General features: G+C 39.9%; 1 protein-coding gene across 2 annotated transcripts in view; it reads left to right on the top strand.

Annotated features, from left to right (window-relative positions):
* The window catches only part of LOC109062165 (pappalysin-1-like), a 73875-nt gene that overhangs the window by 44498 nt on the left and 13287 nt on the right, over positions 1-16090 (top strand). The window contains exons 11-19 of one of the 2 annotated variants that reach the window (XM_042724802.1): positions 1831-1938; positions 2176-2311; positions 2421-2634; positions 3369-3537; positions 9823-10006; positions 10210-10417; positions 11785-12004; positions 12394-12541; positions 12840-12955. In XM_042724802.1, coding sequence (XP_042580736.1) covers positions 1831-1938; positions 2176-2311; positions 2421-2634; positions 3369-3537; positions 9823-10006; positions 10210-10417; positions 11785-12004; positions 12394-12541; positions 12840-12955 — 1503 coding nt within the window. The remainder of the gene's footprint in view (positions 1-1830; positions 1939-2175; positions 2312-2420; positions 2635-3368; positions 3538-9822; positions 10007-10209; positions 10418-11784; positions 12005-12393; positions 12542-12839; positions 12956-16090) is intronic. The other variant, XM_042724803.1, reaches the window with a different exon arrangement.

Below are 16090 nucleotides of genomic sequence, written 5' to 3' on the forward strand. Positions count from 1 at the left end.
TAAAACTTAACTAAAATTAAAATGAAAACAGAATAATAATAACAACAAATTCAAAACATTAAAAAGCTATATCTCGATCAGTGATATTTTAGTATCATTTACATCCACACACACATGCTAATAAGGTACAGGAAATAATTTCATTGTAATAAACTAATAGTAACTCATTTTAGTAAAGCAAATGAGAACTTAATTACAGAAAATATCTTATCTGTAGTACTTTTACTTTTGCATTAAATGTAGAAGTTGAAATGAATAAAATAAAAAAAAAAAAAACTTGAACTAGGTTTGATGCACCTTGAAGCTCAAAGTGAATGGATGTTAAACAGAGAGATAAATCTTTGAAGAGGAAATGAGGTCAGCGTAAAGGCCAGACTGTTAGCGGCGCACCTGTACTGCTGACCGAGTAGAAAATACCCTCTGGATACCACCCTAAAAATCCTGGGGATGTCTATTGTGCAGGGATAAGAGACAGTCCCAGCGACAGCACTGCTCCCGCTGCTCTTACACATACACAAACATTGAACACATAATTAGTGCCGTTCACTCTGTGAGGAAGCGTGCAGCTCTCCAGTGTCACCTAGCGTTGCAACACTGTCACCCCACAGTTGGGTTCAGGGGGTTCAGAGAGGTTCTCTGTCACATTATTCTACAGTGAAATGAAATACACTCGATGCAATTCACCGTGAAACAAGGGCGAAGAGTTTAGAAGACTTGGACTTGGAGTTAGCTGTTCAGTTAAAATACCACTAAAAAAGGCATTTAGATCAGCATTTATTTAAAATGGTCTATTAGAAAGAGGCTTTTACATGAAAACTGGGTGAATTTTCCATCTAAATATGGACTTAGAAAAGCACTGTGTTTATTTAAGTATTTTTTTCACTCTGCCCTGAAAAAAAAAAAGTCATTTTGAGCTTTTTTGATGATTAAAATGTCCTAAGCTGCCCTTAATGTCAGAAACCCAACTTTTATGATAAACTTCACTCTCACACAGAGAGTCAAATGTCTTCATGGGAGCAATTCTGTAACTCAGCAGTCGCTAGAGTTCAGGCCAGTTTTGGTCTCATTGTGGTTTGCTCTCAAGAGAGTAGTAGGTCAGTTCACCCTGTTCACCCCGATTTCACTGGTTTTAACCTGGCCACTTGTAAGGCTAATTGTGAGCTTCCAGATGGTCTAAATTACATTTTCATAGTGGACTGCCGGCTTGTAGCCTCATCAGTACTCTGTTTAAGTGCCTTTGTGTTTATAGTCCAAAATATGCTGTAAAGTTTGGGGTTGGTGAGATTTCCTTGGTTTTGAAAGAAGTGTCTTCTGCTCACCAAGGCTGCATGTATTTGAACAATGCAGTAAAAACAGTAATATTGTGAAATATTATTACAATTTGAAAGAACTGTTTTCTGTTTGGATGTATTTTAAAATGTAATTTATTCCTGTGATGCAAAGTCATTACTCCAGTCTTCAGTGCCACGTGATCTTTCAGAAATCATTCTGTTATGCATCTGAAGTAGAATTCCTGATCGATTTAACACATCCTTACTAAATTAATGTATAGCGGTTTCTTTTTGTTTTGTTTTTGTTGTTGTTGTTGTTGTTTTAAATGGCGAAGAAAAGAACCTGTTCATTGTCATTAAAGTGAAATTACTGAACCTACACATAAGAGCCTGAGAAAAATGCTCATTTTAGAAGAAAATTTCAGATGGAACTTAGAGGCATTTGCATCTGAACTCTTCATATATACACACTCACACACAACACAATTTTATTGGCCACATTCAGTGAGTTTAACTAAGGAAGAGGAAAACTAAATATCTCTTATGTTTGTTTGCTCAGAGCTGTCAGTCGAAGGTGTTTGACCTGTCGCATGGCGTGTCTCAGTACGCTTGGTTTCCCTGTGACGAGTCTCAGCAGCACAGCTGGACTTCACAATATTGGTTGAAGGTAAGAGATGGCTAACCATGCTAATGTCTTTTTTTGGGTTCAGTTTCATTTCCCTCAAAATTTAAGAGTAGTTAACGGTTAGGACTAAGATTGGGGTTAAAAATAAGTTTGTTGCTTTGTTTGATCAAGAAAAAGGTTTTGATCTAGGAGCACGTTACTTGGTAAAATCACAATTAGCAATGATAGAACTGACTGTGAGTAAGTATTTTTTTTATTTTTATTTTTTGTCTCCCAAAAGCCTATTACGCCCATCCTATGGTGGCTGCTGCGGTCATTATCCACCTGGCTGCTGACGGGACAGCCGACATCGACCAGAGACAACACAACATTACTGTTCAGCTGGTGGACACTAAGGAGCAAACGCACCCTCTCGGTCAGTCTCACCCCAATCTCAATAACATTTCAAGCACAACTTTTACTCCAAGCTGTGTGTGGAAGGTGATTTTTGTGCTGTATATTTTGCGACGGCTGGATGGTTGTAGGGGACTGGAGGCTGAGCTGCCGGAACAATCCACTGGTGATTCCTGTGAGTCATGACCTGAGCGTGGCTTTCTACCGGACAAAAGCCATTATAGTGAGCTTCAGCTCTCCTCTGGTGGCCATCTCAGGTGTTGGGCTGCGCTCCTTTCAATATTTTGACCCCATCACTATCAGCGGGTGCCAGAGCAATGAAATTTATAACCCCATGGGCCAAAGGTGAGGAAATAAATCTAGCATTACTACACATCAGTGTGGAGACTAAACGTTTTGCCAGTTCAATGCGCTTAGATGTGGTCTTAGATCTGTAATTATACTATTAGAATTTTTTATGATGTCTATTGCAGTAGTGACAAGTTTGGAAGATATGTTGATGATATATTTGTTTAATCCCCTGTTGCACAACGTTATTTAATGAATCAATTTACTTCACTTTACAAGCACATGATGCATAAAAGATGGCAATAAAATGATTAATAATAAAGGGCTGTCTTTAAACCAAAACCAATAAAAATCCTTTTCTTGGTCACGCTATATCCTCACAGTCATCAGCAAAGCTTTTGTTTTTCACCCATTAAATATGATTCACAATTGTTAGTAAGAAAACTTTAATTTAAACAAATTTATAGTGATAAAAATGATTTGTTTGGTATGAGAGATCGCATAAATTAGTTTTCCTGTTAAATAACAAAATGGTTCAACAGCAGAAAAGATATGGATTTACTACCATAGAGTAAATGCTGATGCATGTTTTGCATTTTGATTTAGATTTTTATTATTTATTGTGTTGTTTTATTATCATCAATAATAAAAAACCAATGATTGATTTGATGAATTTATTTCCAATGTTGCACAGATTTGCTTTCATAATATAAGAGTGTTAAAGTAAACAAATTGTACAGTAAAATTGATTTGACACTGTCATAATGTAAGTTCTTTCTGTAATCCCTCAGTTGCGTTCATTACTCATGTGACGCCATTGAATGTCAGAAGCCAATGGTCAGTAATGCAGAGATGAAGTGCAATAGTCCTGGATACTTCAATGGAGCTCGATGTACTATCACCTGCAACCGAGGATATACACTGAAGATACACCGGGATGATGATATCATTAAAACACAGGTAATAGAGTTTGGTTAATTGCTTTTGAATGTGTATTTGTGGAAGCTACACTGTATGTGTGTGTGTGCTTTACTCTCTGTCTTACATTTTTTGCCAAATATTTTGACCAGGTTTGATAGAGAAGCACACAACACAAACATACACAGGCACAATCGCACACACACAGTGGTTTATATTCCATTAAACAATAATCATTGACTCATGCCCTGACCACATACAGAGAAAGTAGCAGTAAAGATTTATAGCTTACGTAGGGTTTGCTAACCAAACTGTGAGACGGTAAGTGAATGGTCACAATAGCTGGCGCTCAGGCCAGTGGACTTTCTGTTATTGGCTTGATGTTGTTTTTATTTCTTTCTCTCTGCCTGGAACTGCTGGAATGGTCCATGTGGCTCAAATAAAAGAGAAGCTGTAGATTTTTCATAAACATTATTCTCACTCTTGCCCTCCCTTCTGACTGGAAGAGTTTTGTTGTTGTTATTGTAATAGGCTAGAAAACAGTTTGACTGAACAGCAACCTCAAAAGTCATCTGTGAGTGATGGAAAGGAAGTTTCCTTCCAGAAATCACTGTCTGGCTATCACGAACATGCCCCTTTTTTCCCCTCAGCATATGGCTGCATCCTTTTGTGATTTAACATCAGTGGTGTTTGTCTTGCTTTTGGAAATTTCCAAACAGACTTGATCCTTTTGTACAGTTCTTTGTAATGATTCATTTAAAAATAATTATGGCGTATATATATATATATATATAATGTATTTTGTCATTAGAAATACTGTAGCAGTACTAATAAATGCAATGTCATTCAAAAGTTTAAGGTTGGTCTTTTTTTTTTTTTTTTTACAGATTATTACAATTTAAAATATCGGTTATACATTTTAGTGTGTTCATTTATTATTTCAGCAACATTACTCCAGTCTTCATTGTCACTTGATCCATCAGATATCATTCTAATATGCTGATTTGGGGCTCAAGAAACATTTTTATATTTGATTCGATGTTGAAAACACTACTTTTTTTGTTAGGACATTACAAACTGTGATTCAGTGACTTATGGACAGTCCCTTGAATGTATTCCGTTGAGTTCAGCCATTGACTGGTGTGTAATTAGGGTGAGTACAGGTAAAGTATTGAGATACATGTCAAAAAGCTACTCACTTTACTTGTATTCAGCTTTCAGGTTCAGATTCAGGTAGAGTTTGCCAGACCAGATGCAGCTGAACCATTCACTAGTTAAATGTTTTTGTCTTTTAATGTCATAAAAGTATCAAACAGAACAGTGGCGTCCATTCCCAAGGCTCTGTCTGGTATCTGTGTCTGCATGCGTACGTCTTTGTGTATTGCGTGTGTGTGCCATGCACATCTGTTAATTGCGCTTGCATTTTCTGGTTCACCGCTGCTTGAACGTGTGAAGAAAGTGTCAGAGTGTAGTCGGTCAGGATGCAATTTGTTCGAGTCTATTTGACTTCAAAACAGTGGAGCACCATGCTCAGCCGCCACCGTACTCCCCGAGGACTCAGTTTAAGGCACAGCCACGGATCAGCGGCACCGGCCCAGTACACACTTGCTAAGCAACGAGCAGCGATTACGGCAACCCATTGACCCCGGTCCCCCACACAAAAGGCCAGTGGTGGCAATGGCAATCCTTTATCCCACTCCACCTGGCCAAGGGTTTGGCGCTGTACTAACTCCACAAGCCCACGGCCATCCTTCACCCCACCCATTCACAAAGACCGTTTTGGGCCATTTGCAGCTCTGGTCTTTCAAAAACAACTCTGTTCTGTTTTCCAGCGCTTGTTCTCTTGTGATATTGACAGAAGGAGAACAAGGAGAAGAAAGAAAAGGGAAAATGCAAACGTAAAAACAGAAAAGACGAGAAAGTGCTGTGTGTTCTTTGTAAGCACTTGGGCTCTACTGTATGTTGGGTGGGTTTCTGCCAGCAGCCGCAGTCGACTGAGAAGCTTGGCCTGTGAGTTATTACGCATTTGGAAGGAAAGGCAGCAGACAGTTTTTCTCTGCTTTTGGGAGGGCTCGGCTTATTTAACAGCGGTGCACATTGGGGTCCGGGGTTGGGGCTTCGGGGGCCATTGGGGAGATGTCTGGTCCAGTTATGTAAGGTAAGAGGGGAGAGTTTACATTAAGATGGCCACGACTGTTACCCAACTGTAGTAGTGCTACATTTATAGCACAGCAAAATTGAAATAAACTGAAATGGGGGGAACTAAAATCTGGACATATTGTGTGAGTGTGTACAGTAGCTTAAATAATATCAAAACGTGCACGGGATTGTAAATGGGCATTTGTTTAGAAATTATATTATGACAGCTCCGGAGTTTACCCTACAAAAATTTGACCATTTAAAGGTTAAAAAGAAACTGGCATGATGGATTTCCAAGTCTCGCTTGCGTGTGAGCAGGAGAGCTGATGACGGCAGTGCGAGGGAGCCCTCGTACCTTTACAGAGCGAAAGTGCTGATCCCAGCAAAGTCATTACAGCTTATCATCCATCCCCAGGGAGCTCATAATGTGTGTTCCTAAAGGCTCTAGTCAGAGACAAATTAGCCATTTCATCATTAACCTGTTACCGTAACATCATGGAGAGGGTGCCAATACGGTCCTATTGAAAAAAAAAAAAAAAAAACAGCATTAGGAGCTGTTGCAGACAGAGATAAATGTGTGTTAATAAGGTTGCGGGCCAAGCCAAGCATTGAGGGTTGTAATCTCGCAACCCATCATGAACGGAGGACAGTTTGGGAGCAGATAACTACAGCAACAAGCACCACTACAGTGTCATGTCTTTGTGTCCGCAGCTTCCTGGCTGCCGGCCGCTTGTTTTTGCCAAGGTGTTATTGAAAGCAGAGCATGTCCTGAAATCACTGTTAGGCAAACAACATTTCAACAGAGCAGAGGGAAGCTTAGAGTTCGAGGTTTGCTTTACCCCCTGTTTTTCCTCTTCTTTTTTTCTAACGCTTATGTGTTTGTGTGTGAGCGTACGTGTGTGTCGAGCATGTTTGCTTACGTGTGTTACTATGTATTCGTGCGTGCGTGTGTGAGTGCGCGGAGAGAGAAACACAGGATGGTGCTGGGGTGTAGAAGAAAAGCCAACAGAGGCATCTGTGTTGAATTAGGCACAGTAGTCAGTGGTAGTTAAATACTCAGTGGAGGAGGAATCAGCAGCTGTAAAGTTTTAAAAGAAGGAAACTCCGCACGCAGACACCCCTCTCCCCCCCTCCGCAACTTGCCACCCCCCGATGTGACGGCTGTCCCCTTCCCCTATGTTCACCAGAAGGAATGACCTGTCAGAGAACGTGTTTATGTTTTCGTTTGTGCCTGCGGCAGGGATTACGTACCGTACAGGTGGGCATTTAAACAGCCCCCTGCATGTGTGTGTTTCTTCTGTTCAGCCACAACAGTTTATGTTTTCCTTTTCGTCCCACACAGCCCATGTGACTGTGGTCATTTCTTTTACTGCTCCTGTAATGCAGCCAGTGCCGGCTAATAAACCTCGTGTCTAAGCTGCCATTGAGCTTTGAAATGGCTTTGAGAGGGCCAGAGATGTCTGGGCAGGGAAAGTTAGATGACACTTTTATGTACTTCTGTAGCCTCTTGCAAGTTTTATAAAGAAGCCAGGTATGTGGACTAACACGCTCTTTGGCATTGTTATGACACAGACGGCGGTCTCTCTGACCCTAGGGGGAGATGTTGAGTAGATTGTGACTACCGTTCTGTTTAGGATTTTATTGAGCCAGTGATATGAGGTCTTTTATTACATTGCTGCCCTCACATGAAGAAGTCAAATAGAGACTTTTTCATAAACAGTTGAGTTGCTCTTCATTTTGTTCAGTTTACTTTTAGCTTTTGCTTTACCTAATCTAGTTTTATCCTTTTTGTCTGTTGTCTTGTGCTCAGTTTAGCTTTGCTTTGTTGTTGTTTTTGCTTTTAGCTTTTGCTCAATTTCCTTTTGTTTGCTATTTTTGTCTTATTGTTTTATGCTCAGTTTAGCTTTTGCTTGGCTTTTTGTCTGTTTTTTTGTTTGTTTGTTTGTTTGTTTGTTTGTTTGTCTTTAATTGTACTTAATTTTATTGTTTTGTTACTTTAGTTTGTTTTTCTTTATTTAGTGTTAGCTTTTGCTTTACTTAGTTTATTTTTGTTTTGCCTAATTTATTTTGCTTAGTTTGTTTTAACATTGTTTTGTTTTTGTCTATTATTTTAGTTTTTACTGTTTTTGCTGTTTTCATTTTGTTTTGCTTAGTTTAACTTTTGGCTCTGCTTAGTTTTTGTTTGCTTTTCTTTGTTTGTTTTGCTTTGCTTAGTTTATTGTGGTGCTTACTTTGGTTTTATGTATTTTGCTTTTTTCGCATTGTTTTTTTTTTTCATATATTCACCTCAAATATTCAAGGCTCACACTTCCATGGTGAGCTGTTTTCAATAAGAGCTTCAGCGCAAGAAAAGGAAGAGGGAAAGAAGGGGGCAAAAAGTGTTTTGTAACTGTGTCTGGATTGCATTTCAAATGCTTCCCACTGCTTTGCTCAGTTTTAGGTGCTGGTACATTTCCTGAGAGGGTACAGAACATTAGATAAGCTCACCACATTCCAGCCCATTTAAATCTGCAATTTCAAATAAAGAGAAAAGAGACGAGAGAAAGAAAAAAAGATGGCCTGGGTCACAGTAAAGCAGCAACAGAAATGCTGTTCGTACATCTTGATGTTTTGTTTTGTGTATGCAAGTTAAAGAAAATTTGCCACAATAATCTGTGCCTTGCCAGCAAAAACTTTTGGCTTCACAAAAATTGTTTCAATAAACATAGCTGACATCTTTTTTTTTTCTTCTTCTTCTTTTTTTTCTGTTTTGGAACCAACTAGCTTTCATCACTTGTCATAAACAAAAGGAGAAATCTGTGGAGAAGTGCATGTTTTACTCTGTGCTTCATTAAAACAGTCTGGACTCCAAGCCGCTGGGTATGGTTTATGTTAAACATCACTTTTTACTTAATGCTTAATACCACACACAAAAATTACAACAGTCTCATAACCCACACACCATGTTAGATGACAATAATTTTTTTTGGCTAAGAAAAGTCTTAAATTTGCTGCCGTGCAATAAAAGCACAAACTTTCTACATGGTTCACACATTTGAAGATTCATTGAAGAACTAGTAGAAGAATGCAGTGTTGTGCTGCTCGTGACAAATTCATGACTGTTATTCCTGCTTTGTACACAGTACAGTTTGATTCGTTGGTTGTTTGCGGGCACAGTAAGGGATTTGTGTTAATAAAAGCAGTGATTTATGTTTTGAGTCAATAATAAATGTCCCTGCATATTACTCAAGAGACAAGGACAACTAAATAGTCCAAATAAACTATCGGCCGACTAGTCTTCATTGTTGGACTGGATTTTGACAGAGTGAGGAGAGAGAAAAAGAGAGAGTAAGCACTCTCACTTTTTTACTATTTGTTTTAGCATGTTCTCATGCACCTTTTGAAATATGCAGTGTCTATTTTGGTTAGAGGAAGGATTCATACTTTCTATGACCAGGATTGTTCTCATGCTGGAATAAATTAATTTGTCCTTTTTGTAATAAATCAAGCAAAATTACCTATGGATGTATAACAGGAGCGGGAAATACTGCTATTACGGTCAACATTACCTTAAAAACACCAGCTAGTTCATTATAAATGTTAGTGTTCAGCACCAAGGTTATTGTAATTTACCGTAAGTGTATGAACAATCATGAATTCGTGACAGTTTGTAACTTTACTCTCATGTGAAAATGAAGATCTGCTTCGTCAGTCTCATTTTCACGGAACTGGGCTTGGCGCACTTGGACTCGTTCAGGGTTTTCCAACAGAAAATCAGTATCAAATCACTAATGAAACACAAGTCACGTTATGTCATGGCAGTGATTCGACAGAAAGTTTCATTGTTTTGTTCTTATTGGGGGTCGCTATTAGCACAGATGTCTTTGGAGACATCACACAGGTCAGACCTGACTTGTAATACTCACTCTGTCTTCAGTTCTGACAGCTTTATATGCTTTACCCAAGCCCTTTATTATCACCCACTCAGACTGTTAGCTTCCCACTGCTTCCTTTCACCAAGAGATACATAAATACATTTCATTTCATTTAGCTGTATTTTTTGTCTATATAGTGTTATTGAAACAGTGTATTATTTGATATGGTCTGGTCTGATGGATTGTTGCGGTTGCAGTGAATTGACCTAGAGAAAACAAAATGTTCTTTTCCCATGTTTTGAACTATTGCCTTTGTTTTTTTCCTTCTCTTCAGTCTGAATCCACGGTGACCCTCACCTGCGCTGATGGGAAATGGAACAAGCAGGTGACCTGTGAACCTGTGGACTGCGGGCGGCCTGACAAGTACCACGTGCACCCGGCTATCTTTGAGTTCTCTGAAGGAACCACCTACGGCAAGAAGTGCACTTTTCAGTGCCGGGAGCCGGCTCAGTTAGTGGGTGGGTAGACCCTGACACATCCTAAAACTAAAGGCCTTTGGGATTGAGAGGTCAGCTCTGTAAAATGCCAAATGTGGTATTGACACCAACTACAAAAAACAGTGCACTGAGAAAACAGTCCTGTGTTTTATATCAGATTGAAGTAGGTTCACTTTAGATCTGAAGTCAGCTTGTCCTTTTTCTTGGTGCTTTTGTCTCTGCAGGAAGTAATAACGTGCTGACGTGTATGGAGGATGGCATGTGGTCCTTCCCTGAGGCTCTATGTGAGCTACGCTGTCCGGTCCCTCCTCCTGTACCCAACGCTGTCCTGCAGACCAAACGCTGTAATGCCACAGGCCTCAAAGTTGGGTCTTTCTGCAAGTACAAGTGCAAGCCTGGCTACCATGTGCCCCACATAGACAAGCCCAAGAGGTGAGACACCACTAAACGGACCTAAATGCATAATTATGACTTACATTACTTAACTTTAATGAGTTCCGTGTCCGGAACTGTATCGTCCTCTTGTTTACTGCATTGCAGATTTAGTTAATGATGTTTTGGCATTTGAATACTCAGGGCTGTATCAGTTGTTTGAAAGCTTGGATAATTTCTTAGACATTATTTACCCTGTTGGTCAATTACTCACGTAGCCACGTGTAGCCAGACATTTGACTATAGTCGTAAATCTGATCCACTTTAAATGTCAAATTTAGATTATTCTGGCCAAAAACAACCCATTTATACAGGAAGCGACTGTGTTACCGACATGTAAAGAAACCAACCAAAGTTTGGTTTTAATATGTCATTTAACTTAAAATGAACGAAAATGGGACTTTGATCAGAATTTCTGTGCGTTCAAATGTAAATGTAAACCAAATATTTCATGTAATTCAGAAAAGTGCAATATTCAGTCTTTTTATATTCTACTTGAGATATTTACTTGGCCTGCGACCTATGTACAACAAGCGGTTTGGAAAATGGATAGATGGATGGATGGATATTTATTTGGTGATAATTTGACTCACCCTGACTCCGAGAAGTTGTGGAAAGGCAGCCAATCAGATTACAACTTGTCATTTTGGACAGTGCTTGCCAGTTTTGAGTGCAGTATTCATCAGATGGTTCATGAACTTACTATGGATGTCCATGAACCTTTTATTCTGAGAACAGCCGATTATTAAAAGCTGTTTTAAGGCTGGAATACACTACAGAACTTTTAAAATATGGATTTAAAAACACTAGCCCCCAGTTTCACAGACAAGGCTTAAGCCTAGTACTAGACTAAAGTGCAAGTCTGAGCTGTTTCAACTGAAAGAAACTGGCACTGACTGATATTAAAATATATATATCAGTGGCTTTGTTTTGTCTCAAGATGCACACCAGTAATGTTTTTTTTTTTTCCCAAGGCACGTTTATAAAAAATAACTTAAATGTCCTAATTGAACTATGGCCTAATCCTGGTTAAGGCTAAACCCTGTCTGTAAAACCAGGACTAGGTATCATACACTAAACAACTGAAGATCACGAATACCAGACTTTGAAGTCATTTCAAATACAGTACAACAAACTCACAAACACACTGGATGGAATTACAGACTGAAGCTAAAAAATCTGGCCCCATCATACATTCTATCATTTTCTGTGAAATCTGTCAACTCCGACTACCCAAAATCTGCAGACTGGGACTCTTTCATACTGGAAATGAGTGCAAAAGTCTGGGCAAACTAGTGCAGTGTATTCCAGCCTTCCAGGTATTCAAATACTATCTCTCTCTCATTGTTTTAATGAATGTGTTGCAGGTCAGTGCCTGTGATGTATCACAGGCGTGCGTTTAAGCGGCAGTGTACGGAGGATGGAACCTGGCAGTCGGGTGAGTGTGTGGCAGTCACATGTGAGCCGCCTCCTCCCATTTTCCACGGTACCTACAAGTGCACAAATGGCTTTCAGTTCAACAGCGACTGCTGGATCGACTGCAACAGGGCTAACCACACGGTGAGACAGCACAGCCGCTGCAAGCAGGTCTGTCGTGTTCTCTCTCTCCTCTCCTTGTTTTCTTTTTTCCACCATCAACATCTCAGTCCATCACCTCCCATTACTGCCTACAGCGCTTTCCATTCATCATGCACACTCTATCACTCACTTTTAAGCATCACGATTGCTCTGCGTCATCCCTCTGGCTATTCGTCAGCAGCTTGACTGGTAGACTGATCTTGCATTTTAAATGTGCTTTTATATCATTTGTCAGTTACACAGCTTCTAATGCATAATATAGACAACTTAACCATAAGGTCATGCTCCACCCTTACATTCAACCACATATGTTTTTTTTGTTTTGTTTTTTTGCCAAGTGGTGATGGTTAGTGAGCTTCCTTTATGATGATTAATAGAAATGTTGACCTTTTCTCCAGGGTCCTTCAAACAACGTGATCCGATGCAGAAAGGACGGGAACTGGACAGGTTCTTTCCGTCTTTGCCCCAACCGGACAGGCCAGTGTTCCCTTCCACAAAATCTTAGCCCAACTATCCATCTCAACTGCAAGGACGGACACGGCATAGGTCTCTGCATATCTGCTTTTCAATTCTTAGGCCCAAAACACACTGCACACACAAGTATGCACTGCATTCTCAACATTACCACAAAGGCCGGTGCAACTACAACATGTTTTCAATTAGATTTCAAATTTTTAGTCCAACCCATCTGTCACATTGTATTGAAGAGCTGATTTTTGGTAATAACTCAATTGTGATTAAATATACAGTTAATGTGTCTTGTTCTTGTGGGGCAGAAATTTGCCCTGAAGCAGATGTCAATATATCAGTGTCATGAATAACACCTGTCTGTGATACCCAACAGGAAAGGAGTGTGAGGTGGCGTGTAGAGATGCTAGCAGCAGTGTGGTCCTCCTCCCCAGCAACACGAGTGTCACAGCTGTGATGAAAGACCACTGGTGGAACCCACCCAAAGTTAAGGTGAGAGCCCAAACATGGGAAGATTTGGGTGGGCTCACTTTACTATCATAAATGGTTTATCTTCTTAGTTTTATCTCATATGTTACACTGGATTTGTTTGGTAAATGTTTGAGACCTGTTCATAGTACGAGCTGAACCTTCAAACATTGAGTACCTATATTTAACACCATGCGGTGCTTTTAACACATGATTATGACATAACTTCTCAGAAATAATCTTCTGTGTAATAGTTCAGCAAAGGGTTGTAACCTAAGCACTAAAAGTAGTCAAAATAAACACCTTAAGATGTAAACACACCAGAGAAGTCGGCAGTTGTTACTTAACGATTAATGACCAGATTGATCATTAACAACAAAAATGGGAATGATAAATTTTTGCTCTAGGCTGTTATGAAGTCCAATGTATCATTATGTTTACCTGACTGAAATGCACTAGACCACACACACACACACACACACACACACACACACACACACTCATTCACATTGGTGACATTTGCCCTTTCCCGTGTGCAGGGTTAACTTACCCTCACATAAACCCCAAATTCTCCGTTTATTAACCCAAATGTTTCTTTGTCATGGTTATTGGTTCCAAAAATGCATCTGGGAATGATCATCTTACCTTTTACCAGATATGCAGGTTGAGGTTATCCTTTTCCTTATCCCTAAACTTATCCGGGTATGTCACATAACCTGCTTTCTGGAATACCCCAGAGGAGCATGACTAGAGGAAGGTGAAAGAAACACGAGATGCAGGTTCTGCTCCAAAGCAAATAATTGTCAGACCCACAAACAAACATTTCATCTGTACGATAACAGCATGACGATGTGGCTGCATTAATGTTTGGACATCGCCAGCACTCGAGCACTTCCCCTCAGGAAGCTTTTGTCACAAAATACGTAGTAGACACAAACAAAAGCTTAAGACAGTAATAACACATATTTCCTTTTCATATTTCCTGAGAGAGTCACAGTCTAGAACGGCAAATGGCAAACCGAATGGTATTCTCCTCACCTCAAACTGTGGTCAGTGATGACTAAAGAATGCAAAACCTTTGCCATGACAACATGGTGACTGTTTAAACCATTGTCATATTCCAGACGGGTAGTAGCATTTGAATGTCTTTTCTCTCACCAGCACTTACTTTCAAAGTCCTTTAAGTCTGCAAGATGAAACAAGTGATTTTATCTCAGTACAGTAAGGTCTTTGCTTTGTGTCCTACTGACAGATGCCAACCACATAACAGCCTGTGACTCTTTAAAACTCATGGAAAGAGTCAAAAGTGTGGCTTATTCTTCTGTATCTTTGTGGAAACTAGTGATTTCATATGACAGTATATCAATAGCTGCGGCTAGGGTCACAGAGGCCAGACAGGTCTCAAGGAATATCCATTTCCGCATTTACTATGTCATTCATTTATATATGGACTACTGAATGACATTTTTGAGTGACGTCATGCCCGCTAGTGGTTATGAGGTTGTCTGGATTATTCATTCCATATTTGCATTTCCTCCTCTGTACTATTGTGGACGTCCTTTGGTGTGGTGGTGCCTTTCATGCTTTTTCATTGTGGTCTGTGCCATGTGGTTCTTTACTTGATTGTTTAAGCTGCAGTGGAGCTTTAGGAAGCACAAACAAATTTACCGCCCGCATCCAAGAGCGCTGCTATAGTTTCCTTCAGGCCTGATTCTCCATATCATAGGATTTCTCCAGGATAAATCAGCCTAGCATGGGGATTGACCCAACAAGGTCCTTGGAGTTTCTTCATGGAATCTGTTGGAACGCCGTTTATTTCTGTCAATTTTATTGATAGCATTCAAATGGCGAGACTTGGAAGAAAACATCCTGCTGTCTGTATGCATCTGGTTTTCCATAAATCAGCCGACGTGTGGTGCATACAAGCTTGGAAACCAACAGGAAATGTTGTGTCTTGACCGTATAGGACGGAAAATATGAAAGACCTTAAAACAGTCTCTGATACAGATAGTATAAAAGTCTATTTAATAGAAGGCAGGTTGCACTCGTGCAGCTCAGGCCTGCGGAGAAACTATAAAAACAAGCACAAGTTCAGGAGCAGACGGTTTAAATTAGGCCTTGAGTAAACAAGCCGCTTGGGTCCTTGGTGTGACACTGAATACTAAGCGTGTGTGTATGTGTGTGGATGGTCACAGTTGGCCAGCAGGGCCAAGGCCTGCTTTCTTGGAAATGTTCTGTTTATGCTCAGCCTTTCCATTCCTCATCGCATCTGGAGTTCCCCCAGACCACGTCATTTCACCTCTCCAAACATCCTCTCTACCTGTGCTAACCCAGGAGGCAGAGCCGCCGAGGTCTGCCGCCCCCCTTTGCTCTCCTCAGCAGGGGTGGGAGCTGGGTAGCACTCCTGGAGTTTAATGAGTCCCCTACTTAGCCAAGCTCTTAAGACTGTAATCCTTCAAGCCGAGCTCTTTCATTGATTCCTAGCTGATTTAAGCATCACCACCGGAACACTGGGCTCATAGAGGATTTTATTTGTTTGTGTTCTGTGTGTTAGGCAAAGAAATCTGTCAACAAACAGAGCAAAGGTTCTCCACATTCAAACTGAAATCCCGCCAGCCTGAAGGCTTATTAAACAAACCAAAGACACTGTGTGCTGAACCTTAGCGTGTAACTCATCCTGCGCCATGATACCTCAAATCATGAGTCTTTTTGAGGGAGGCTAGGCTGTTAGGTTTTTTTTTTTTTTTAAGAGGTAAACAAACTCAGGATAATAAAAGGGTTACAATAAATCCGTTAAACTTACTTGTAGAAATCAGAATATTACAGAGACTTTGAGGTCAGAACACCATAGAAACTTGCTAAAAATGCTTAGAACACCTTTACAACTGCATAGCAGCTAACCATTTATTGAGTTTTGTTTAGGCAAGCTTTACATACATTTTCTTGTCAATTTAACTGAATGAAAACGGTGTAGAAACAATTTCCCTCTGAAATAAGTACATTTCACAGTTAATTACAAATAAATGGCAAGTACCTCATAGAATTAACCATGAAATTTTGAAGTGGAAAGACTGAAGTAGTATTTTCTTGTAAGACACACTCCAATAATCTGTGTTTTATTTTAACTGTGCAAAATCTTTTTTACAGTGTTGTTGAAAA

Source organism: Cyprinus carpio, chromosome B5 (assembly GCF_018340385.1).
Source record: "Cyprinus carpio isolate SPL01 chromosome B5, ASM1834038v1, whole genome shotgun sequence".
NCBI classification, from domain to species: Eukaryota; Metazoa; Chordata; class Actinopteri; order Cypriniformes; family Cyprinidae; genus Cyprinus; species Cyprinus carpio.